Source organism: Populus nigra, chromosome 3 (genome assembly GCF_951802175.1).
Source record: "Populus nigra chromosome 3, ddPopNigr1.1, whole genome shotgun sequence".
Classification (NCBI taxonomy): domain Eukaryota; kingdom Viridiplantae; phylum Streptophyta; class Magnoliopsida; order Malpighiales; family Salicaceae; genus Populus; species Populus nigra.
The window spans coordinates 5,649,041-5,676,447 of NC_084854.1; the positions used below are offsets into that span (position 1 = coordinate 5,649,041).

The 27,407-nt window shown below is 34.0% G+C and overlaps 3 protein-coding genes across 5 annotated transcripts; 2 read left to right on the plus strand and 1 right to left on the minus strand.

Moving 5' to 3' along the window:
- Window positions 1-1,103: 1,103 nt before the first annotated feature.
- LOC133689716 (probable UDP-N-acetylglucosamine--peptide N-acetylglucosaminyltransferase SPINDLY) lies at window positions 1,104-13,768 on the minus strand. 3 transcript variants are annotated; one of them, XM_062109712.1, is made up of 18 exons: window positions 13,354-13,768; window positions 12,312-12,748; window positions 11,372-11,533; window positions 11,098-11,273; window positions 10,908-10,983; window positions 10,576-10,704; window positions 10,201-10,320; window positions 10,050-10,118; window positions 9,882-9,963; window positions 9,398-9,492; window positions 8,575-8,639; window positions 7,761-7,959; window positions 7,069-7,263; window positions 4,283-4,377; window positions 4,043-4,178; window positions 3,708-3,925; window positions 3,359-3,486; window positions 1,104-2,362 (listed from the first exon to the last, which is right to left on the minus strand). In XM_062109712.1, exons 2-18 carry the CDS (start codon window positions 12,720-12,722, stop codon window positions 1,914-1,916), a joined length of 2,805 nt encoding a protein of 934 aa, XP_061965696.1. In that variant the 5' UTR covers window positions 12,723-12,748; window positions 13,354-13,768; the 3' UTR covers window positions 1,104-1,913. The 3 variants fall into 3 exon arrangements, with proteins under 3 accessions (XP_061965696.1, XP_061965695.1, XP_061965698.1); XM_062109711.1 differs by having other exon boundaries at window positions 12,312-12,760; window positions 13,354-13,767; XM_062109714.1 differs by lacking the exon at window positions 13,354-13,768 and having other exon boundaries at window positions 12,312-13,031.
- Window positions 13,769-20,386: 6,618 nt separating this feature from the next.
- LOC133690370 (casparian strip membrane protein 1) lies at window positions 20,387-21,554 on the plus strand. The gene is made up of 3 exons (XM_062110645.1): window positions 20,387-20,744; window positions 20,928-21,051; window positions 21,167-21,554. Exons 1-3 carry the CDS (start codon window positions 20,485-20,487, stop codon window positions 21,380-21,382), a joined length of 600 nt encoding a protein of 199 aa, XP_061966629.1. The 5' UTR covers window positions 20,387-20,484; the 3' UTR covers window positions 21,383-21,554.
- A 1,051-nt stretch (window positions 21,555-22,605) lies between these two features.
- On the plus strand, window positions 22,606-22,929 carry LOC133689562 (casparian strip membrane protein 3-like). Its single transcript, XM_062109462.1, has one exon. The coding sequence runs from the start codon at window positions 22,606-22,608 to the stop codon at window positions 22,927-22,929; it is 324 nt and encodes a 107-aa protein (XP_061965446.1).
- The last annotated feature ends 4,478 nt before the right edge of the window (window positions 22,930-27,407 follow it).

The window sequence follows — 27,407 nt, forward strand, 5'->3', positions numbered from 1 at the left end:
TATACTTTAACACAGCATGCACAAGTAATTTTTGAAATAAAAATAAAAAAGACAGTGCCCCTATAATTCTCAGAACATCCGGTACAAACATTTTATGTTTATGATGTGGTTCATAATACAAATACTCTATATACATAAAATACCAACACAGTATTTTTCCCACGAGTATAGTATAATTAGCTGCTTGCTTCTGTATTTTGCCACTGCTACATATGAAAATTTTATATGTTTTCCCCCCTCTCTGTTAACTTTACTTGGCTTCGTGATTTGCACTTCTTAGGAATTGCGTGTAATTAGTTTTCCTTTTGCTATGGTTGTTTGCCATTTCTTCCCCCACTCGCCCCCTAAATCGCTCACAAAATTATTGATGGCTTTCAAATAGATAATCTTTACATTTTCATTATGTGTTCAATGAATAGCTTAGACTAATTAACTCTATTGGCAGTTTGGCTACATTAACTTTCTCTCTGTCTGCATGCTTTAGGTTTCAACTGCCATCCATGAAACCTTTGCGCGGCAGCATACCTAGTACAACACTATTACCTGAATCTATCCCAAAGTTATATGGCCAATCTGTCGGCACAAAAATTAGCTTCCCTCTGTATCTATGCTTAATCTCTATTCCGCAAACCACGAATCTGCTTGGTGAGGATTGTTATACTGTCTCTTGTTTGTTCACCGTTTTTGTACATAGCCAAAGCCACCACCTGGGAATCGGCCTCCAATTGCAGAGGCCTAACGGCATATTCCATGCAAACTCCAGACAAATCCTAACACAGCATAACTCAGCCTTAAAAGCATTACATTACACAGTCCAATACTTGCTAGGGAGTGACCAAGAGCATGCTTTTGGTGGATGGTGGCGTGGCTTGTGGACCCATGGCAGCATCCAATGAGACACTAACGCTTGCCACCATCCGGTGCTTGGTCAAAGCAACGACCAAAAAAATAATACACGTGGAGTCGCTTTTCCTTGAGTTTGAAACATAACGAAAAATTGACTTGATTTTAGAGGGAAGGACCATCAGGGCATGAAAACCAACTGTCAGGTATCCAAACGCTCCTTTGAAACCACAGGTCTATCTTTATAAAAAATAAAATCATTAAACCTCAATAAAAAAGATATATATATAAAATTATCTTGGATGAATGACGGGGGTCTGTTTCTTACGTTAAGCACAGTTTAGTCTTGAGAGACTACTCCACTGAGCTTATAACTTCATTAGCGGACTCCATTAAAACATCACTAACTTGTATAATACACAAACATATCAATATTCACTTGTACTGAGAGCATCGCCTCTCCACACTCCACCAAAAGGATGGGTCTGAGTAAAGGAACTCACCAATTAATGGTTCAGACAACTAGCTGTCTAGAACCACTCTCTTGACGAGCATCTCACTGCAACAGGAAGCAGCATTTGGGTCAGTAAAATCACAGTATCAATATTTTGCTCTATTTCATCTTGTTCACTGTTAGAGATCAGACTGACAATCATACACAATGGCTAGAACTAAATCATAACTCCCTCTTCTATGGTGATCTGCCCCAGACCATTTCATAATCATAAAAAAAAAAAAAGTTGAACAAAATAAGATTACAATTTACACGCCACCATTAATTTCTATGATTCAGGGTAAAAAAAATGAGATACAGATGCCTAATAATCACCTCTTCCAAATTAACTATATTTCTTTCTGGCCCAACGCTAAAGAACTGCCAGATATTGCCAGTTCTTTCCCCCGAAAGATTTGATCCAGATCAAAGTAACATGGGATGGCCACCGCAATCAATACTAGCTTCAAATCCCAGCAGCCGATAACAGTTACAGATATTATACATGCTGGAGTTTTTATCCATCAAGCACACACCAAGCAGTCTTGACATCTGTCTCACCAGAACAACACCTTTTTTAGCTCAGCTTGCCTGAGTTTATAGTATTATTTATTTGACTCATGTTTTCTCCACAAGAATGATTGACTGTGGATGGTGAGACTGCACTGAATCCATTTGCTTTGACGGACTCAGGTAGGCCATCTCTTGACTCAGGAGGGCCATCTCTTGATGATGTAATCCTCGTTGAATCAGAATTCTTGATAGGTACATCCTCAGGAATCCCCTGCTGTTGTAGCAGTTCTATGCGCGTTAAAGATGGCACATCACCCTTACAGTATCTGTGCCACATGTTCCGGTATGTTGTCTCTAAACCAAGAGTAAAATTTGGTCCATCACAGACTGGAGATTTAGACATAAGTTCCCGGAGACTCATCCTCAAGTTTGAGAGAGCTGAAATGTCTGAGGCCAGTTGTAGTGCCAATTGAACGTATTCCTCTTCATTTTTGGCAACCAAATGTCCTAACCCTGCATTACAATCAGCCAGAAGGTCCGCAGTGATTTATGAAGAATCCGATCATCCTCAAGCAAAATTCAAAGCTAACAAGGTTAAAAGAAAAGACTCATAAAGCATAGATGTGCACAAAAACATTATGGATTCATTCTGGATAATTAATGCTTCAGATTCTAAAAGCTAATAAAAATTCCAACCGAATAGCTCCAACCTGAATCACGAGTCTCAATATCAGAAAACAGCATATATTAAATTTGAATTTGAAAGTGAATGGTGGAAACTTTGAAGAAAAAAACATTACATTACATGAAAGCAGCGCATATGCAGTGTTCATACCATTAGATCACCACAATGCTAGGTGACATAAAATTCTCATTCCAGCAGAGTTAATCATTTGAAATAATATCATGGAAAATTTCATATAAATCCAAAAAGCTATTTTTCATCCAGACCCTCTATGGTCAAGGCAAGGAGTTTGTCCTTTTCGATTTACTAGGGCATCATATGAGACGAACTCTGTTTTTTTCTTTTCCATCTTGTTATTGGCTCTATTAGGGATTGAGTTTTCAAAACTATGATTTGACAAAGCATTCAAAACTATGTCTTCAAGTGTATTGAGTTTACAAAATCATGGTTTTAAAAGGTTACCAATACTCATAAACCAGCCTTTTTTACTTGAAACCTGCTTTTGGTATACTCAAGGTCAAGCCAAACAGGCACTTTGCAAGCAATGAATGCAATGAGGCATACAAACCGAGAGTAATTTGAGATAGAAATGAAACAAAAAGAAGAAATGAAAACCATGTCTTCAAGTGTATTGAGTTTACAAAATCACGGTTTTAAAAGGTTTATCAACACTCATAAACCAGCCTTTTTTACTTGAAACCTGCTTTTGGTAAACTCAAGGTCAAGCCAAACAGGCACTTCGCAAGCAACGAATGCAATGAGGCATACAAACCGAGAGGTAATTTGAGATAGAAATGAAACAAAAAGAAATGAAAGGTCCTCACCAACTTTGCTGAGAAGACTCACGCCAACATTGTGAGCATGTACAGCACCAGCCATAGTAATGCATGGAACTCCCATGTACAAAGATTCACATGTTGTTGTTGTACCAGCATATGGAAAAGTATCCAAGCTACATCAAATACAAAAAGTAAGCCATGAAGAAGATTCAAATGACAAGCCAGAAGCACACTGGAAAAGTATGTGTGTCTAAATAACGTGAACAAATCTCAGCATAGGTTGTTAGAAGGCAAGGTATCAACTGAGCATATATAGAGCATATTTTGCTCATGTACAGTTTCCAGAAAGAAACAAAAGGTGGTTGCAAGTATATATTATAACTAAAGATCTTACCTTATGTCCATTAGAGAATATGCTTGCATGTGATCATGATTAAGAAGAATTAGAGGCAGCAGATCGACACGCAGTGGTTCCAACCCCAGCTGCTCCAACACTGTAAGGAATCTCTGTCTAACACTATCACAGCCAAATGGCTTGCATTTCACCACAAGGCGGGAGTTCGGAACTGCACAGAGTATCCTAGCCCAAACTTGCAATACCTTAGGTGTTATCTGTGGGGAGACATAATAAAAGGCCCAAAAAGAGGGACACAAAACATGGAAGCAATCAGAAGAATTTTGCCACTATAGATTGTGGTTTAATAGTCTAATTACAAAACTAACCAATACCTTTGCCAGATTATTAAAGCTACCAAATGTGATAAAGCCATTAGAAAGAGCAGGAGTTGGAGAAACAGGCCCAGCCTCTGGAGAAGGTATGTAACAAAGGAAGCATTCTGGTAAACGAACCAACTCCTCAACATGCCTGTCATTCAATATGCATATAACGTCATGGATAACATAACATAAATATTCCTACTGAGCTATATTTAAGAACAATATCTTCAAGAAAGTAACATGTGGGCCTACTTTTGTTTAGTATGAGGAGGGTCAGTGAATGAATCAGTAATTCTGTAATCAATGGTAGGCAAGCCAGTTGTGTTCGGGTAGCCAATCCAAGTCACCTAAAATAAAGGTAAGTCAAAAAACAAGGTCAGAGACAAATTACTAGTCGATTCCAAATGAAAAAAAAAAAGTCCAGGTTGAGCAAATAGGAATAGGATCTAAAACATAAGAAGAGACGCGGATTTTCTTTTTCTTTTTTAACCTGTGCAAATATTGTCTGCATTTATGCATATTTTTTAATGCTTCATGAGTTTTGTCATCGTTTAGGGATTTTTAAAACATTTTTAGCATCCAGATATTTTTTTTCTAGCTAACTTTTAATGGTTTGAAGAATCCTGGCCCTCGATCATATCCCGAAGACAAGCTAACCATGAACCAATCCAAACCAAGATTGGGAAAGGATCGAAGAGGAAATAGTAGGATCTGCATCGTATGGTTTCATTTCATTTTTCAATTCACCATTGGTTGAGAATGGTGAAAGCTTATTCCATAAGGCTGTGTTTCATACATAGGACAGGAGAGGACTCAACACGTGGCTGTTCCATTATTCGGTCAGTGCACAGAGGACTGGAGTGGACTGGACAATTGCCCTGTTTTATGGATGACAGGATACTGGACAGGACAGGACAACATATGATAACAATAACGATACCCTTGTCCTCTTTTGCTTTTATTCTGTGGTACTTTCATGTAAGAGAAAACAATTAAATTCATTTTAATTCATGTGCAATTGAATTAACCAAACAATTATTTTAATCATATCACAAACTAGTGGGAGTGCATTTTTTAAATTGCAACAAATATTATATTCATGTCACAAACAATAATTATTTGCTTAATTGGTCATAAGGACTATCAAGACCCTCAACAAAAAAGGGGGGGAAAGCCTATCAAGGCAGTAGTAAAAAACCACCCAGTAAACAGTGCATCACCAGCAAAGCTGAACAGTGCAACATGAGAAATACTGGAAAACAAAATACTTCTGATGCCATTACTGGCAGGAGATTTGAATGCACCCTCAAGTCACAATGACTGCCACCCATCACCAATCTTCCCTTGGCTGGAAAGTGGAAGTTTAGTCAGAAACAAGTTCATATCAAAGGTTAATTGGATTTTTTCGTTGTTTATATATGATTAGAATTTGTTTTGAAGCTTGAATGATGTGAGTTTCAGGTGTTCAATGTTTTTGGCGGTGAACATGGAGATAAAGAGATCAAAATGAAGGTTTTGATCCTAGGATAACCAGATCAAACACACACACCATTAAAAAAAAACCCACAAAAAATACACCCAAAATCTTCTGTATTTAAACCGTGAATTGAAATGATTTTTGAGGTTGAATGATACTTGGGTTGTTACAAGAATCATTTTGTTGTTACAAAAACGGACTTTGATGGCCAGAGAACTTGCCAGCTCAATCACAGTGACATGACAGGTCTGTGGAAGATGAGAGTGACATTATCTCTTGAGCTTCACAATAATTTAACAGATTTAATTCAGCTTCAAATAGTACAAAATAGTACTCATAACTTGGCAAATAATATTTTCCCTGTCTCCCTCTTGAATAATTTTAAATTCTAATCCTAAAATTAGTAGATTTTAACTTTTGGCTTTTCATAAAAAAAAATTCTAATTTGGCCCCTCCAAACCTGATATGAGGCCCTATCCTGAATACTCCTCGGATAAGAAAATAAGGTGTCCAATTATACGGAAAAGGAAAGAAAAAGAGTTGACGAACACTTTGATTAATGCACAGATATGCTCTGCCAATGCAGCATTTCCAGTAGCTAAGACAACTCATCATATAGAAGTTGCCAAAGACAACTTGACTAAGTTTCATGTAGATGGGCCGGAAGATTGGATAGATATATCATCAATGAATCATTCAAAATAACTAACGATTTATTTTATGGACCAACGAGACAGAATAACTTAGGCATATCAGACAAGCATGGGACATTTTTTAGAGATGGGACCGGACAATTCTGAAGTTCACCCCAAACACCTAGCCAACGAAAATTGTCCTGTCCAGTCCCACTTTATAGCCTAATTAACTATATGCAAGTCAGCAGTCTCCAAGAAAGTTGCGCTCTTTCTCATGCAGGCAGCAATAACAAAAACTTGATCATTGAAGATGTTTATTCAAATTGTTTAAGAACCAAAGCTAATCAAAACAATATGATTCTCCCAGAGGCATAAATTTTAACTGGTCCAAAATCTCACTTCAAGAAACTATGCACGCGCTACCTACAAGCACAAATCTAACAAGTTCCTCATACAAAAGCATATCTGGATATTCCCAATATAGGAGGTTCAGGAAACTGAGTTATGTATATGTGTGCCTTTTACAGAGTCAGATAAAATTGAAGTATAGCTGCAACAAAGAGGCATGAAGTGTATAAAACATTGGCCATTTCAAGCTCTGCAAAGTGCTAATATATAGACAGCAAAAATGGACTCAATGAGTAAATGTGTTATCCATAGAAGTGGCCATATATGTGGGCAAAAATATGATCAATAAACCAAATCCAAAAGCATGATAATTACTGGCATCAACAAATCCAAAACAACCTATAAGGAAAGATATACTACTAATTGTTTACATAAAAAGTTTGAGCATACACAAGTTCTTAATCGAAGATATACTATGAATGGACTACTCGAAAGAGAACATCAAGGAAAGAACTACACACCAAAAAAAGGAAAGAAAAGGAAAGAAAAGGAAAAAGAAACTAAAATCTAAGGCATACCTGAACAGGTGCTGGTCGGCATGCCATCATTCCCAACTTATTGTTAGCTGTATGTCCAGTGAGTTCTACCAAAATGTCAACTTTATCTTCTCTAACCATGCTTGCAACCTTCTTCTCATCAATCCCGTATATATCCCTCCACATCCCACCCTTTTTTAAAACTTTCTCCCTAAACCTATTTGTTTTTGCATCAGACTGCAATCATTTGAACAGAAAATCCAGATTATCAACAAAGTAGCTCACGGAAGTCTTGCAGATTTGTAAGCATGCTACAGAATGCTCTAATTGAATGGTATAAACACAGAATCAAGGCGGTGAATAGCATCAAAGTGCTGGAAAGAGTTGTTTGTTCTGTGGATGCCATGGATTGTGAACTTTACCATCAGAGTCGCAAATTAAAATGAACATAATGCAAAATGATTGGCAATACTGCTGAGCAATTGTGGTATATAAAGGAGGTTTATTCTAAAAAGACTACTGCTAACCATCTCTCACCATCAGTTATGTTTAAAAAACACTCTTTTTATAAAAAATATAAACCAAGTGGTTTGATGCAGGCAAACATGTAATGAATTTCATATGAAAACACTGATTAGACATATTTGCAATGTAAAAGCATCCATAAAATTATACATCAGCAAATACTCAAAAATCAACAAATATGTAATAGAGACAAACCATGGTATGCATACCTTCACAACTGCTGAATAGACAACCACCATATAATTTGCATAGTCATGATAGACAAGAGGGGCCTCGATGAAATAAGATACAGAATGAGTAAAATAATCCGGAGATACATATCCAATCACAAGTGGTCTCTCTGGAACTTTTAGGTTGTCCCACGAAGTGTACTGCGGATACAACCTCATAAAGCGCCTACCCCATTCCCTGCATGTAGCATTTCACTTTAGATAAGGCTCATCAAGCTCAATCTAAAAGTTTCCAAATGCTACAAATTACAATAAAATTGGCACTCATATAAAATGTCAAGAGCTTACAACATTAAATGGTATTCTCATATTCAAATTATAAATAATCATCTATGACCAAAAAATGATAGCATGAGCCATAGAGTTTGAAGAAACTGCCAAACTTTTGGTTGAAGAAAAATCATTTTGAAAGCCCACAAAGAATAAAATTCAGTCTTTTGATGTAAGAAACTGATGGAAAGACAATTGTAGTAGCTTAATAATGAACATATATCATTCAATCCCAAAATCTACAATGGACAGAAAGTAGAAAACAGACAAAAAAGAATATTCTCAAACTGAATGCTAATAATGTTCTTCCTCAAATTTCTCAACTTTTTTCTTTGACAAACAAATTATTTTATATCATGATGGTGTTTGCTTGTAGTCTTCCACCCTCATAATCAGTATACAAAATATTTTCCAAGTACCATATTAAATGGCTTCACTGGGAGAAGGCAATGACCTCGTTAGAAGATTCTTAAAAGAATTGCAATGAAAATAAAATGCCTAGTCCATAGGAGTTAAACCCTACCTGTGAGCCTGAAAAAGCTTATCATCATGTCCCTCGTTTATGTAGTTCATTGCAAGCAACCGATTCTGGCATAGAAAGTTCATAGATATAGATAAGAGAAAGCAATGATACAACATAGAGGATCCTACAACCATCAAACAGACAACAATGTCTGGCATACAATCAATGAATATATGAGCTGTTTGATCTTGGTATCAACTCTAACCATGTTTAAGACATTCAAACAGTACAATACTTTGATAAAATTTACCATCTTTTTTTATAAAGAAAAAAAGAGTGGAGGTAGCAGTTGGGCCATGTCAGGCCACTTGAAGAATTAAAAGCATTCATGTAAAAGAATAAAACCAAGAAGAATTCTTTCTTCTACAATCATCACCATTCCATGCAGCTACCCACCCCCCTCCCCCAATTGTGAAGCCAATTACCATTCAAGAAAAAGAGTGAAAAACGGGGAAAGTAGCACATGTGGCACTACTTCTACTGAATGTAAAGCATCTGTATTTAAGAATAAAACCGAGTGAACAAAATAAGAAGTATGCTTTCTTCTTTCACAACAATCATTAACCAATACATAACCCCCCACTCCCATTGCCTCTAAGAAACAATGTCCTTTCCATCCAATGTTATAGTTAAAGCCTTTCATATTTAAATTCAACTGTTCATTCATGCCACTGGACCAGCTTTAAAAAAAAACTCCAGTTCAAACATATTAAGTAAAATCTCTTATAGCATTAGAGCGCACTAAAAGGAGCATGTTTATGACAACTGACAGAACTTGGCAAGCACTTAGCATTTACTCAAGTAACCGAAAGTGTAACAGCACCTGGCCTGCATTGCGAGAATCAGGATCTATCTCCAGGCATTGCTCGTAAGCACTGATTGCCATAGTTATATTGCCAACATCTCTGTAAAGAACTCCTACAAGTAAAGGATAAATAAAATGACATTGGTACTAGCCTTTTCTTTTTTGTGGGGGGAGGGGGTTGTTTCTATATAGAACAGGAATCAAATTTATAAAGGAAAATTGCCACAGTACAAATGAAATCTAAGATACTTTTATCAGAATTGATGAAACATCTGAAAAGCAAACTCATCGGGGAGGTGGGTTTGTTTCCATATAGAAAAGGAATCAAATTTACAAAGGAAAATTGTCACAATGCAAATAAAATCTAAGATACTTGTTTCAGAATCAATGAAACATATGAAAAGCAAACGTTCATCAGAGCTCACAGTGTGACCTTTTTTTTTTTATCGAAGGGCAGATACAAGAGTGTGTGTGTGTGTGAGAGAGAGAGAGAGAGAGAGACCTAAGTTATTATATGCTTCAGCATATGTGGGATTTGCCATGATAGCTTTCTCAATCATGCTTGCAGCAGCATCCATTTTACCCTGCAAATAGGAAGGATCTGGTCAGCAACATGCCAGATATATAATCAAATAAAATAATGTGCATCGAGTATGATTTCATTTAGGACCTGGACAGTGTAGACAACACCAAGGTTGTTCAATGACTGAGAGAAGTTTGGTTTGATTGATAAAGCTAACTGCAAAACAAAAATAATGATGAACATGATTTCCATCACTGAAGAATGAAAACTTAAAACCTGTACAAGTATCTGAACTTGCCTGATAACACTCCACAGCTTTATCAAGGTTGTCTCGGTCTTTGTATATTACACCTAAATTGTTGCATGCCTCTGCGCAGTGAGGATTGAAGTGGAAAGCAAGTTCATAGAACACAATTGCCTGCTCACATAGAATAGATTTACTCAATCAATGAATGATAAAATTATTGCAATAAGACATAAATAAAACTACCTAAAAACTTGTGTGTATGTGTGTAGTTATATATATAACTTAGCATCAATGAAAAATAAGTTCCAAGCTCAACTTTGTTAGCATGTTGCTGAAAATTTGTCAATCCTCATTGCTTTAGAGGCACAAGTGTACACATGGATATGCGGGTGAAGAACAGAGTAAAGTTCTTAAAAGATCACTCACCATCTCAAACTTCAGCATTTCACCATAAGCAACACCAAGATTATACATGGCATCAGCATAGTGCCAGTTATAATACAAAGCCTTCTTGTAATATGCCACACCTTGATTGATATCTCCCTCAAGTTTAACCTGGATACACAAATGATTAAATCCAAAATCAAACATGTGCAAGAAAAAAGGTATTCTACTAAAAGTTTCATGAAAAGATAAGCTACTAGAGCATCTCATTAACACAACTGACAGCAAGTAAAACAAACAGAATCTAAGGAAAGACTCTGCAAATGTGAATTCACAGCTATTATAAGACTAAGCATGAAGGATGGAAAACCCACTTTTGTTCCTAAATCTGTCAATGCTATAGCCATATTATTCTTTGCAATCTCAAAGTTGGGTGACACAGCTAGACACCTGAAAGAACAATATAATTAAGGAACAATCATCAGCAGAGGCAGAGCAACATTGAAAGTATATACACCTTACGTGCAGGGCCCAATAGAAAAGTAAAATATGTGGCAGGCATACCTCTCATAACAGGCAATGGCTGATTCTAGGTCACCTCTGTTTTTGTAGATGACACCCATGTTGCAGTATGCTTCAGCATACATAGGCCTCTCTATTGCAGCCTTCTCATAGCAACTAAGGGCAGTGTCATATTGCATCATTTCAGAATACACAACACCAAGGTTATAATATGCAGGCTGCACATAAGAAGTATGACTATTTACAAATGAAAAGTGGAAAACAAACATAGAAGCACAAGATTCTGGGAGCGGGAATGAGAAAAAAATAACATTACCGCATAGCGCGGATCTACTTTAAGAGCATCATAATACTTCTGAATTCCCTCTTGTGTATTACCAGAGAGCTTTAAGCTGGTTCCAAGATCTGTTAAAACAATGGCTAGGCACTCCGAGGCTGGCTTGTATGAAGGATCAGCTTTCAAAGCCTTGTGATACGACTACACAAGAAAAAATCACTAAAATCTTATAAATCAACTTTTGCATATAATACATAGTTGCAAAACCAAAACCCAAAGCATGATCAACTCATATATAAACATATATAATTAGCAATGACATAGTTTCAGTACATTGTAAAATGCAATTCACAAAAAATTACAGCAAAAGGTGGTAAACATGCCCTTATGCATAGCAGGTCTCAGGCTGACATTGATAGACCAGAATTTCATAGCTACCCAGAACATTCCTTACGAGCAAATACAGAAGCTCAAAAGGAGAGCTAAAAACTACTGTTACCGGAAGGAAAAGTGAAAACACTAAATTATTTTTGAAAAAGAAATTGAACACTATTTACTTTTAGCTTTATTTTCAACAAATGCAGGATGAGCATCCATCAGAGTCCATACACATGCACGGACAGCTGAGCGATGAGTATATCAACTACAAATTCTCTCAATTCCAATTTATCATGCAAAGAACGTAGGAACTAGTTATCAGTATCAGCAATCACCAATCCCCTTTTTTTAAAATGCATAAGATCCAAAAGCACGATTAAGCCAGTCTATATGCCTAGGAAAGCTAGTACAGCATCACCAAAAAAGGGGAAATGGGACTTCTAATCTGCACTAGCATACTTAACAATTCGAATAGCAAGCAATTAAATCCAACCTGTAAATAAAATTGCAATACAAGTTTACTTGCAAACTGTGACTTCTAATTACAACAAACATCTTATTGACTGATGTGATGAAGATGAATTGATGGTCATGAGCTTACATCAACAGCCTCTAACAGACGACCCTCATCCTTGTACAATATACCACAATGTGTCAGGGCACACGCATTCTCTGGGTCCAGCTTAATAGCTTCAGCAAAACTATCAAAAGCAAGCCTTTCCATGTTCTGCATCTGCAGGCATATTCCTTTTCCGATGTAAGCCTCAACATTTCCACTATCATTCTCCAGGGCACTCTCGTAAAGAGCAAGAGCATCAGCAAATTTATTTCTGGATCGAAGAATGTTGGCATAAGAGAGTGCGTCCTTCCCTTCAAACCCCTTCTGTGCTGGAGACGAACCAACACGAGAACCACCAGGGCCAGGTGAAGGCTGTGATCCTTTCAAGAAACCATTATCTCCAATTGGTTCCTTCTCTCTCACATTACCAGCATCATTCTCTGTCCACGCCATCTGGGTATACCGAGATTCTCTCTTTCCTATAGGAGTATCTACGAAAGTAATCAACTTTTCATTCACAACCACCGCACGTCAAAAAAACAAACCACATATGCAAGGCTTTACCCAATGCTTGAACTTTAAAGGAAATATAGCTGGAATGTAACAGTAACACCAATATTGATCAAATGCATAGAGTTGCAGGCTTTATGAGACATTAAATTGCACTGAAATTCAACTTCTCATTACTAAAACAACCACTTCACCTTGCCTACATGGAATGACAAGCACAACAAAAACCAGGATTTTCAATGTTAAAGAGAGAAAGAAGTGTTTTTACATCATTATAACTGCATTGAACACACAATTGGAAACCCTAACTAGGTCAAAACTGATTCAAGAAACTGCTTGATTTAGCAAAGCTACCATCTTGAACCCCAGCTGATCATTTAATAAAACCCTAAAAGACGAAAAAAATAATTAAAACATCACGAAAGAATCATTAAACCCCAGCAAAACTCATATAGAAGTAGAAAAAAAAATTAAGGATTTTTACCCAATTCGATACGCAGAAAAAAAAAGGAAACGAGAAACTCAAGAAGACATGATAAAAAGTGTTTAAAAAAATAGGGATTTTGATACTCACATTCAAGAAAACAAAAACCCAATAGAGCAAAAGACTATTAATAAGGAATGGCGTCTGATAAGAAGAGAGAGAGGTGTAGGCTAAGGTTGGCCGGAGTAAGTGAGTGTCCAAAGACAGAATTTTCAGAGAGAGTTATACTAATTTTAAGAGGTTATTATTAGAAAGTTGAAACGGAGACACGGCCTCTCTCTTTAAATTCCGGTCTCCGACAGCGAGAGAGCGAGAGAGAGAGAGAGAGAGAGAAGCGTCCCACAACCAGAGAGAAAGAGGAAGAGCCACCTGCTTGGTGTTGGTGTGTTCGTTAAATTACAAACAGGAGTGGACTCTTGTTGGCTTTTGTTTGGTTTTGTGTTGCTTTTGCCCTCTTATCTCCTCAATAATTTCATTTTTGTACCATCACTCTTTGATATGGCAGCTACCATTGTAGCAATGGAAGTGTGCACTCTCTTTTTTATACTTTTTTAAGCTGTTTTCAGACAACTAACATATTAATTAAAAAAGAAAATACAATATTAACCTAAATTTTTTTAATATTAATTTTTCTGCAAATATCGAAGTATTTAGTATTAAGTTGAGCCTCTTGCAAAAGCCTTGTTTTGAAAGAGTCTCGACTGAATTAAGGTCAGCTTCCCATAAACCCTCCTCCTGTTCCTTTCATTCCAAACATTGTAGATATAGGAGCACCAGGCCTGCCTAAGCAAGACTGAGAGAAAGCTCCCTTTCTATACGTAAAACAAAAAACAGAGAGAGCCCAAGCAAGCTCTGTTTGCCAGTCAATTGCTTGCATTTGAACTCCACTCCTCTGTATAATGCACTACCATATTATCTGATCTTCTGCGACCCGATTACATAAAGAACAAGTAGATTGCATGTCTCTTCCCCGTTGCACTTGTCAGACTTTTGCTGACAACCTGTTAAGATCGCAAAGCCAGGCAATAAAGCTATACCTGTAAGAGAAATTGCCACTACAGATCCTTTCCAAAGAAATACAATCCTTGGAGCAATTATTTCCAAAGAGATACAAGCTCTTTAACATCCTCCTCCCATTCCAAGAGCAGTCATTATGTGCATTTAGACTCCATGTACTTCTATTTTTAATAAGATTACTCGAACCCAAATTCAGCTAAAAAGAAAAACCTTGTGGAGTGCATTTGGAAAAATAAATAATTTTTTTTGTTAATTTTATTTTTTATTTGAAAAGAATAGTTTTTTTATATTCAATATTAGTATTATTAGTCAGTGTTTCCTAGCTTTTTTTTATATAAAGATTTGTCATAATATTTTAGAAATGAGAGCGGATGAATAAAATTAAATATTTTAAGAGTTTCCTTGTAGTTATGGTGTTGTTCATCTTTGTGGAACTTGATTTGTAATAAATCTCGTTATTTTTCATTTACATTTGGGTCCGTTGATATCAGAATCTAACGATTCCTGATAGTTTTTGTTATGCTATCAAATCACCATAGTTGGAGTACGAAGGACATGTATCATAGCTCAACAATTCTATATGGTTAATTATTGTGCGTTGTTAAATAATTATGAATAGAAAAAGTTGTGAAATAGGACGTGTTCATGATGTAGGAGATAATGAGGAGGTTTCCTTTCAAGAAAAAAATGTCTAGGAACTAGTGTATTATTTTTATTTGTGCTAATTATTGTTATTAAATATTATGGTGATAAGATCGATGATGGGTTACTCGTCATAAAAGTATTGTATTATAGATTCATAGTTGTTGTTAGTTGCTAAATAACAATGATTAAAAAAGTTATAGAATAGGATGTGCTCGTTCTTGAGGGGATGATGAGATTCTTCTTTGGGAAAAAAAGGTTCATGAACTAGCGTGTTATTTTTGTCTATGTCAATTGTTATTAAAAATTATGGCGGTAGGACCCATGATGAAACCACGTATAAAGGTGTTGTATTAAAGGTTTATGATGAGGCAACCTACACAAAGATGTTGTATTAGGGATTCATGATGGTAAGGCATATACAAAAGTGTTAAGGATTTATGATAAAGTGATCTACATACAAAAATGTCTGTGGTGGAGGACAGTAGTTTGAACTCGAACTCTATGGCAAGTTTCTTCCATTTTAGTAAATTGATGTATGAGTTTTTTTTAGAAAATAAATATTTTTCTTAATTAATTTTATTTTTTGTACTTGCATTATTATACTTTTATATATATATATATATATATATATATATATATATATATATATATATATATATATATAAAGTTGTGTTGGGCAAAGTTATCAAAATTACATTTTAACTTGTAAAATCATATGATTTTACAAGTTAATATACATTTTACGTGTTGGATCGGTCTAAAAACTCGAAAAGCCATAAAATCACAGTAAAATCGCATGAAAACGCTGAAATCGATTGAAATCGTGTAAAATCACGATTTTACACCCTGTTTTACGAGTTTAAAAGGAATATATCTACTGCTTACTACACTGCAGTAACTGTACCAAAAAGTAAAAAACCTAGCTTCCTCACACCAGCCGCCTCTGTTTCTCAAAGTCCTTTAGTTCTAGTGTTCCAAAATCCAAACTTTTAATTTCCAAATTCAAAACAAACCATCTCTGCAACATTTAAGTAACTCACCATCTAGATCCAGTGTTCCATCTCTCCAATTTTCATCTTTTCGTAACTTACCATTTACCAATTTTCAGATTCCACTTTTGTACAATCTACCTACTGGTAAGTGATCTGCAACCTTAAGGTTTTTTTTTTTTGTATATGGAGCTTCTGAATTAGTTTTCTTAGTTAGGAAACTAATTAGGGGGGAGCTTGGGAGTCATGCGATTCATGCCCATTATACCATTTTTGTTACTTTTTCTCAATTTCTAGTGAGAACTTTTTCTTCCCTTTATAGGTATATTTCTAATTCATGCGATTCATGCCCATAATACCAAAAAGTGCCAGACCATTTTGATTCTTTTACACAACACCTACTATTTGTTTTTGTTCCTAGGATCCATTGGTATCTTATATTTTGAGGTTTCAAAGGTAAGTAATTGATTTTTCTTTTGCCATATGATGCTTGATATATGATCGATTCCCATCAATGTTTATGCATGCAGCAACACAAATGAAAAGCTTGTTATAGAACTTTGCTCTCAACTTGGTGATGAGAAAAAAAGGTGGAGGTAGTTTTATTCAAATTGATTCCTTTTGTTTTGGCTGAGCTGTGGCAGTAAGTTTTGCAGGAACATGAAGCGTTCAAATAATAAGTTTATTCTAAATCTTTATGAGGCATGAGGTTGAGCAACTTGGAAATTTTGCGCGCACCTCAACTAATCCCGCAGACTCTAAAGTTAACGACAATGTAAGCTTCCAGTGGCCCTGAGGTTTGTGATACTCGAATTGGTGACCTCTAATGAGCAAACATATGGTCTGACCAGTTGAGTTACACCCCTCATGGTTTAATTAATGCTTATTTGAAAGTGTGATAGAGGTAGGGGTGATTATTTTTCGATTCGGTTCGTTTTTTATCAAAAAAAAGTAACCAAATCAAAAAAAAATTTAAAAAAACCGAAACCGGTTCAAACCGACCGGTTTTGGTTCCGTTCGGTTCCCTTTTTTAGGACAAAAATCAGTTCAAATTGGTTTTTTCGGTTTGGCTCGGTTTTTTCAGTTTTTCAGTTTGGCTCAGTTTTTTTCTGGTTTGGCTCAGTTGTTTTCTGGTTTTTTTTAGTTTGGGTTCGGTTTTTCCTGTTTCAGGCTTATAAAACCGAAACCGAACCGAATTGATCGGTTTTTTCAAAACTTTAATCGGTTTTTTTTCATGGTTCGGTTTTTCGATTATTTTTTTTTCGGTTTTCTCACTTTGATTGGTTCTTTTGCTTACTTCTAGATAGATGTTGTTTTACAAAGTGTTTTTTACTTGGAAATACATCAAAATAATATTTTTTTATTTTTTAAAACTTATTTTTGATACTAGCATATTAAAATGATAGAAAAATACAAAAAATAATTCAAAACAAAAAAAAAATCAAAAATTTTAAAAAACATTGTACCACAATGCAAAACACCTTTTCATGTGATACTTTACAGGCAATCTCCTAATTTTAAATCCTGCAACATTGTCTATTTGTGCAACAGTTTCAGCACCAAAAAAGAAGGATTGAATATGAGACCATATAATGAGTAGAACTGATAAAAAATAGTAACCAGAGAGTTAATAGCATTCACATTTCCAGCAGCAAAAAACACGAGGTCACTAGCAAAACAAAGATGAGTTGAAAAGGACTTTCTTACACCTTGGATGGTAAGGGAGACTTCCTTTAGCAGCAGCAACATTCAACGAACATGACAGGACTTCCATCACGACCACAAATATATAAGATTTCAACGGGTCACCTTTTCTCAAACCCTTCTCGCCATTAAAATGACCTCGAAGACTGCCATTAATAATCACTGAAAAGCTGGCGGTGGAGATACAAGCATGTAGCCAATTTACAGATTGCATATCGAACTCTAAAAACATTCTCTCCAGTTCTCGTATCTTGTACAAAAGCTGGTTGATTTTGTCCAATAATGAAATAAAGACAAATTTTCATCTGCAAGATTTTGGATATATAGAAAGCTGTGCAGCAGTAGATAGGTCTAAAACCCACTACTTTACTCGCATTTGCAACCTTAGGAACAAGAGTGATAGTAGTGGAATTGATGGCTTTCAACATTTTATCAGCTCGGAAGGAATCCAATATTAGAGCATCGCTAACTAGGTCGCAGGCAGACTTGAAAGAACAGGGGCATTACTACTATTCAAAGAGAGCGTGACCCTTTTAACCCCTTGAGCAGACTACAAGAGCAGCAAGGAAAGATTGTTGTTTTCTAGAGAACCTTTCAGGTAGGATTCTTAGGATATGCTCCGCACTGCTTTCACACACATTGCCAGCTTCGTCACCAAGCAAATTATGAAAGGATTGAATGATTCTAAATTTCAGCTTGGGAATTCAAAATGCTACCACCTGCATGCAGAAAGAAGAATGGAGATTGTATTTTAAATTCTCCATGCCTTGGTTATTTGAACAATCAGTGCCAGAAGTAGATTTCTAAAGACACTGATGATAGTGGAGAAATTGGCAATGTTTCCGTCATACAATGATCACTTTAACAGTGTTTCTCCGTAGTATCCATCTAAAGAACTTCTCATCTACAATATTCTGAAAATTCTGTTCTCTTATTTTGTCTCCACCAAGTAATCTACAGACTTCTTGTTGTTTAAGAGGGTGATTAAACCCTCTAATATTAAATATCTTTGAGATCGGATTTTATGCAAATAATCTACATCTACACCATCTCAACCCAGCTTAAATTGTTAGGTGATAATCTCAATATATGATTTATATTATTCTCTAATACACTCCTTCAAATAAAAGCTTTTTAGATTTGAAACTTGCACAAGCCCACATTATATCTTATGTTTAATTTTTATCACATAAATAGGGATAATGAGATTTGAATTCATGATCGTTTAGTTATCAAGGTTCTGATACCATAGTTTAAACTATTAAATGAGGTCTCAAGATATAATTTATATTATTCTCTAACATACATTTTAGTTTTATGAGCTTCTTTTACGCAACGCCATCTTGCATTGCCTTTTGTGTTTGGAATTATGAGGCGTTAATTAGAAACATCAAAAGAAAAAAAAATTGAATCAATAAAGACATCGCTTTTAATTTGATTAATAAATACTAGATTTGTGGGCTTGCACGACACAAGTAAAAATATTTATTTTTTTATTAATAAAAAATAAAAAATAAATATTAGAGTAATGCAAGCGTGTTTAAAAAAAAACCATAGGTTGGGGCGTATACCAGATTGATCATCAAATGCTTGTATAATTAATTAGATAATAAAAAAATAGATAACAAAAATAAATAGCCCAACTCTATCAAAAAAGAATTATGGTAACTTGCAAAAGAAATTGTTAAAAAAAAATGACAAAACTAAGATTCTAGCCAATCAAATATAGAAAAACAAAACAAAAAAGAAAAAAAAAGATCTAATTCAACTTGAATGAGCATGTCAAATATACAAGTTAGGTCATGAGATTGAGATAAGTCAATAGAAAACAAACACACACACACAAAAAAACATTGAAATTTAATTCAAAACAAATTCAAAGTAGAATAATGAAATTTAAAAGAGATCAATACAAAAGAATGACAAAAAACACACAAAGCAAACCAAACAAGTCAACTAAAATCTGTGTTTCAAATTGTGCGAGTGAAATAGCCCAAATAGAAGGAAAATCAAGAAACATTATGAAACTTAATTCTAAAACAACCTAATGTAAAAGAAAAAACGTAAAAGATATTAATTTTTTTAAAAAAATAACAACCATAAAAATATTAAGTCAATTCACCAAAACCATAATGAAATGGGATAAATTATATAAAAAAATGACAAGTGTCTTTTTTCTTTATCTCTTTTCTTCTTTTTTCTTCACAAATCATTTTATAATTTTTTAGCAACAAGTTATTAATATTGTGTTTTCAATCATAATATATATATATATATTATTTTTTTAGATAGAGTTATTTCACTAATATTTTTTTGAAAACATGCTAGCAAGAAAAAATAGTAAAAAAAAACTGGGTATAGATCTGGAGTGAGCGACAAAGATCTGTACTTATTAGTTATGGAAAATTAAGTAATTAATTAAAATTCACGCCAGGCTCTTTTATAGATCCCCTCTTCTTCTCATCTTTCAATCTAAATAAGCCAAGGTATATTACATGGGATATCACAATAACATCATCTCCATGCACAATGGCTACCGCTGATTATCAAGAATTCAAGATCCTGGACAAACACAAATGATTTTTAATGGAGTTGTTAGACTTTCATTTTTTGAAGCAGGGCTAACTAATCTTGATGGCCATCACCTTTCTACTTGCTTTCTTATAGAACCTGATCACATGGAATTGAAAATATTTAGCAACAACTCCTCTTAGCCTCGGGTTTAGACTTTTTCTAGCCAACTCTTGCTCGTTTCCTTATATAAGGTTCATCAATCCAGCCAATCACGTCACAGCAACTCTGACTCTTTGCTCGCTAACCCTCATAGAACAAGCTTCCTCAGGTCTCCACTCTCTAAAGAGCGAAAATGAAGAGTGAATCAGCAGCAATTGATATCCCAGAGTCCAGCTCTGTTGCTAAAGGAAAAGCACCTCTCATAGCTGTTTCCAGGAATGAAAAGGGAGGATACAGGAAGGGGATTGCCATATTTGACTTCATTCTAAGGCTAGCTGCTATAGCGACTGCTCTAGCTGCTGCTGCTGCCATGGGAACTAGTGATGAAACCCTTCCATTCTTCACTCAATTCTTCCAGTTCCAGGCTAGCTATGATGATCTTCCCACTTTCCAGTATGTGATTTTAACCTGTTGCTAGGGATAGTATAATATGCACTGAATTCTTACACACAATAACACGCCTTTTGGGATAATACTTGTTACAATGTCTTAGGCTGGTGGCGTGAAATCAATATAGTAGCCTATTTAGAAGGTATGGAGATTTCTACAGAAATTCTAAGGCATCTCTGTTTTCAGGTTTTTCGTCATTGCAATCGCAATAGTTGGTGGCTACCTGGTCCTTTCCCTTCCATTCTCCATAGTAGCTATTGTCCGCCCACATGCAGTTGGGCCAAGGCTCCTGCTGATTATTTTGGACGCTGTAAGCTCTCTAAATGTTGTATAATTAACATCTCGCTGTGTAATCCCAAATTCTTAACTCATTTTAACAAGAAAATCTCAATTCCCCCCCCCCCCCTTTTCTTTTCTTTTTTCAGGTTGCACTTACCCTAAACACTGCTGCTGGGGCTGCAGCTGCTGCCATAGTCTACTTGGCTCACAATGGCAACTCAAACACAAACTGGCTTGCTATCTGTCAACAGTATGGTGATTTCTGCCAGAAAGTCAGTGGAGCTGTGGTGGCATCATTCATCACTGTTGTCATCTTCGTGTTTTTGATTGTGCTGTCAGCTTTCGCTCTGCGAAGGCATTAAGAGAAAAAAAGAGTAAAACTTGTTCTGTTTTATCTCTGGACTTGTTTGGTGTTTATGCTGTTGTTATCATTGTTATTGTCAGTGTTCTTATTGTATAATGGTGAGAGTAATGGTGTGATTTACAGTAATGTAAGAGATAATTACAATGAAAATTGAAGTGTTTTATATATTATATATAGCTGTGTCGCTTGTGAATATGCTTGGATTTGCAGTTTAAACATTATTGCTTATTATAAAATTATAACTTCACAAATTACTTAAATAGCTCTTGAAGCCATGAGATCAAAAGAAAGCAAATAGAAATGACTTTAATATCTATCCCACAAATTATATCAAAATCTACAAGTGTATTTGTGTAAGCAGAAATGATAAATATAAAACTATATAAGTTTATTTGTTTTTACGTTTCAAAAGTAATTTTAAAAAAATTAATTTTTTTTTTCCTTTAAATTATTTTTATGGTAATTTTAAATCATTTTAACGTGCTGATATTAAAAATAAATTTTTTTAAAACAATAAATATTATTTTAATATATTTTCAAATAAAAAATACCCTTACCACAATAAACTCGAAATCCAATATAGCTCACCTCCGTTTCCTCAACAACTGAGTCTTAAATACAAACTTCTAATCAAAATATAATTGCCTTGCTTAAGACAAAGGAGGAGTTGTTGAACATTAGTTACAAAAGGTGCATCAAAGGAAATCCCAGTAAATATTCCTCCCTCGGAATTAAAATGTTAACCTACTTTCAAATTCTTGTTAAGTATCTTTAAATTGAGAATTAGCCATGCATCAAGGGAAATTCTAGAGCCGTTGTATCAGGCACATAGAGCTCATCATCTATATATCATATAGTCGCAAGGTATATAGCACAACTCAAAAGCTTGCTAAGAGAATTATTTTCAAGAAAGTCCTTCTAAGTGCTAATTGAATAGTTGATGTTATCTGGTCAACTTGCTGCTGCCTTGAGCTGGGGAGCAACTAATTTATGTTCCTCTGCTTCTCACAACTTTCTTCTCGGCTTTTAATCAAAAGTGAAAAAAAAAAAAAAGAAGCAAGCTTTAAATAAAATGGAAATGGTGAGCAACAACCCCCTTATTCCTATAAATAAAAAACTGTTTAAGATTGCAATCCTCGGTACAACTCGATTTAACCAGCTCCTCTAGTTCTCCATATATAAGTGATTGGAATCTTTCTTCTCTCTGTCCTTTAAGCTAAAATGTCAACTAGAGTTGATATTCCTGCTGAAACAAGTGCTGTCGCTAAAGGAACAGCACCTCTAATAGGAGATTCCACTCATGAAAATGGAGGATACAAGAAGGGGCTTGCTATATTCGACTTCGTTTCGAGGCTAGGTGCTGTAATGGCAGCTCGAGCTGCCGCTGCCACAATGGGAACTAGTGATCAGACCCTTCCCTTCTTCACTCTGTTCTTCCAATCCCAAGCTAGCTATGATGATCTTCCCACTTTTCAGTACGTCAATCTTTTATTATCTTTAGTTAATACAATGATTAATATCTGCTTACCATTGTTAGATACTTAGATACCACATTGCAGTTTTTTCCCATAGATCTCTTGTTACACAGTATTGAAGCATTGAATTCAGATCATAAAAACCATCTTCTGCATCACACTAACATACCGAGGGATCTGCAACACGCTTTCCATAACTAACTTCATCAAAGTCTATAAATACCTTGGTCACCGTATAAATATTCAAGCAAGGAGAGGCAATTTAAGTTCATGTAAGAACACTCAGATATACATTTTTTTCTCACTTTCTTTACTCTCTTTTTTACATTTTTCTCTCTTACATCTTACTAATTTAAATATCAAAGGATCCCTTGTTTCGACAAAAAACTTGTTTTTCAAGAACAACCAAGACTAATGACAAAAGCATAAATTCAAGCCCATCATATTCTAGCTTAAAAAGCATCATATTCTAGCTTAAAACGCAGTTATGGAAAACCCAATCCATACTAAATCTTTCACAACTTCACCAATGGTGTCGTTTGTAGAAACTTGAACAAAAGTTGGTTCATTCCTTTTTCACACCCCTCGTTAAAAAATTCTTTCCATGGCCAATTACTTGGAAACTCTAGGACATGAAAGATTACTTGACCTCCCCGCAACAAATACTTCGGCTCCTTCACATCCATAACAACTCTTCCATCAAGTGAGAATGCTTAATGATGTTGTTTTAACTATACAACAATAATTTCACTCTTCAACTCTCTCAATAAAAAATAAAACATGTAGCTCCATTGCATGCACCATTGAATTTATAATGATAACTCATGTTCCTAAAAGGAATAGCGTAGAATGACATGAAAGTTAGTAGGCATGAGAACATTCATATTCTAACTGTCTAGATGAGTCGCTCCTGCTATAAAGAGCACTCCTCAACAAATCCTAGCCATAGAAATGACTTTAACTATCAATCTCTTTTTGAGTCTCGTTTATGAGCTCCTCGTTAAAAAAGGCAAAGACACAAAATAAGATCAGTAACTACATGAGCCTTTAAGAATAAACATCACCTTCACCAATTGAGAGGTTCTTCACTTTGTCATCAAGTATTATATACTCATCCCTCTAAATATTGCATCTCTATAAAGGCCAACATAGACAACTATGATGACCTTACAGACTTAAAAGAGCACATATAAAACATGAGAAATATTTTAGAGCTTGTTATACAAAAGATTGATGCTACATACAAAATCCTTATAATAAGATTTTATGAATATACTCAGGTATGATATTAAAGCCTTGAGCTTAGTTGCATTCTCGGCCTTCATGATCTTTGCGTTGAATTCATCTTCTATTTCAACATTAACATACCAACTAAAAAGAGCAATATTAAGCTTTTTTTTCATCACTCAATGAGAAGATAAGAGTATCAGAGCATATCTCCAAAGATTTAACAAGAAAATGGTAAGTGTAGAGAATTTAATCGAACTCATTGCCACTAAAGCCTTAATTAGTGGTGTTTATAACTACTCTTTATATGAAAGACTATATACTCTCCCTGGCTGAACTCTTCTCAATGTGAAACAGGTGATGGAAAACCACATTCGAGTTGATAAGATAAGCATGATCAAACAAGAACACCTTTATTTTCATCCATAAATAGTAGAATTTTTCTAACATCATCAATCTTATACAAGGGCATCCAAAAAAGCATCAAATAATCCATTCATAACCGCCTAATATTCTATGAGCTCATGACTACTCCTCTAGCCGTCACACAAGGTGAGGTATCGGTTGTCATTAAAAAAAAGGAATTTGTGCAACACTTATCATCAATAAAGAGCGGCACAAATACAAGATACCATAATAATTTTTTATCATTTTTACCATGACCATGGTCATAATATTAAGGAATGTTATGCTCTAAAATATAAGATGGAAAGATTGATCATTAAAGGTCACATCCAACAGTGTGTAAAGAAGGAATAGCAACCCGAATAAATAAAAAAAGATCTTTAAGATGTATTACTTGAGATAAGATAATTTTTAAAAATTACATCTCCACTTGCATGAGAAAATCTTCTTAACTTTTTAATAAAAATGGTAGTGTTTCACTATGTCTATTGAAATCTTTGTGTCTCCAAACAATTTCTTTATGTCTCCAAATGAGTCTCAATGTCTCCAATAGAATCTTCACAATGAGATCTTTATGCCTCTAATAAAATATCCACAACGAGATCTCTATGTCTCCATTAAAATCTTTATGTCTCCAATAAAAATCCTCATCCATACGACATCTCCTTGCAAAATGCTTTAACATTGCTTTCGCATAAAATATTCTTCGCTTTCTAAATAACTAAGTTCTCTAATTTAAGAGAAATAAATAAATTTATTGAACACTCATCTCTTTTATATGCATGTTAACAAAAGCCATAAAAATGTAACATCAATTGTATAAAATAGTAGGTATTTTTTTTCCTATTTTATTGGTCAAATCTTTCAAACATGATTTTTAAAAAGATTTAAGGGGGAATGATAGAGCATAAAAATTAAATTACCAAAATTATAAAATATCAAACAATAATATCGGAAAAGAAAATAAGATTAAAAAAAAGATATCAATCCCTGTTAACTTTTTAAACATGTGACTCTGGTCATCAGACCTGAAGCACTATACATGAAAAAATCATTAAGTTCAATCCTTAAGAAATGACACGTTGAATGATGAAATCGGAAAATATAACACACATAAAAATACAAAATAAAAAATAACAATTAAAAGAATGAGGTTAAAAATAAATTAAAGGGCAATAATAAATTTTCAATTTGAAAGTTAAATTGAAAAAAAAAAACATTAACAAAAGGAAAGAAATGAAAAGAATAAGGACTAAAATGAAAAAAAAAAACAATACACTATAAACTTGGATTGAAGGGTGAAATTAAAAACAATAAAATTTTTATAAAAGGATCAAGGAAAAAAATTGAAAATAAAAAAATAAGAATCAAATTGAAAATATCAATACATGATAAAAACAAATTGAACATATAGAATTTTTCAACCTGATTCTTTATATAAAAATTTCTTAAATATAAATAAAAAATATATGCACGCATCTAATTAAATAAATCAAGAATAATTGTGTAAATAAATGAAAAAAAGTTATTAATGATAAAAAAAATGAAATTAGAGAAATTAAGAGATAAATGTAGATCAAAATATTTAATTTCACAACACAAGTCATTTACCTGGTTGTGTTTAATAAATTTGTTTATTATAACCATTTTGTAATAAAAATCAGCACACAGATAAAATTAATTTAATAAAATAAAAAGAAAAAAAAATATTATACAAGGTTGCAAATATTAAAAATATTATAAAAAATAAATATTTGTTATTTTTAAAAATAAATTTAATCTATATAAAATATAAAAAAAATTTACGGATTGGTCATACTAACCTCTTCAAAAATTAAACACATCAAATATAATTAAAAAAAAATCGATATTTAATAAAGACTAAATAAACTAAAAAACACATAGAAAGGGTATTGATTAAAATATAAACTTAAAAATTATTAAAAAAAACATATAAAAAAGGTATTAATTATAAATACCAAAATTAAAAAGAAAAGAAAAAAAATGAGGTCAGGTGTTGCAGGCTTAATAAGTCAGGCCAAGCTCCTATTAAGGGCTTGCGCGGGGCCTTTAATTTTTTATAAGTTAATAGGGTTAACAACAATTTTTTTAAAAAAAAAAATAGATTGCATGTTGCATGGAATTCCTTAAATTTCAACCAGTGTGGTAGTAGGGAAAATAAAGTTCCTGTTTTTCATCTAAAAATTGATTTTCAACCTGTTTTTGACCAAAAACACCTAAAAAACATCTTAATGACCTTGTTAAATCAATCCATGATCTCCAGAAATGCAAAACACCCACTTCAAAATCCAAAATCAACCCAAAATAAAAAATCTTTTCGAGTTAAGTTATGTTTTTAGACACTTTCAAGATTAAAAAAAAAATTAATTTGAACTTATGTCATCATATGAAACTATTTGATATAAAAATTAATTGTTTTGGTGGTCGGAATCATCACCAAAAATAATTTTGCTCTCTACATTGGAATTTGATGAGTATTTCTCTTTTTTTCTACTAAAAAATAAAATAAGTGAAGTTTAAAATAAAAATTAAATTTTCAAAAATTAAACAAACTGATTATGTAATAGATAAAAAATAAGAAGTTTTAAAATAAATTTTAAAGTCATCACCTTTTATGCTTGTTTTTTTATTTTGATGTTCTATTTTTTAATTTAAATTTTTTTAAATGCAATTAGATTTTAATTTAGATTCACTGAATTATACAAAATAAAAATTTGAAAATCAAATTAAAAAATAAAAAATACACTGTTATAATCCATAATTATTTGTCGGGAAGAATAGTGTTTAACGCTATAATAGTGTTTAACGCTATAGCAATTTCACTGCCCTTTTAGTTTTTTTTTAATTAATAATAATAATTAATAGTAAAGTAAACATAGAGTGGAGTGGAGTGGA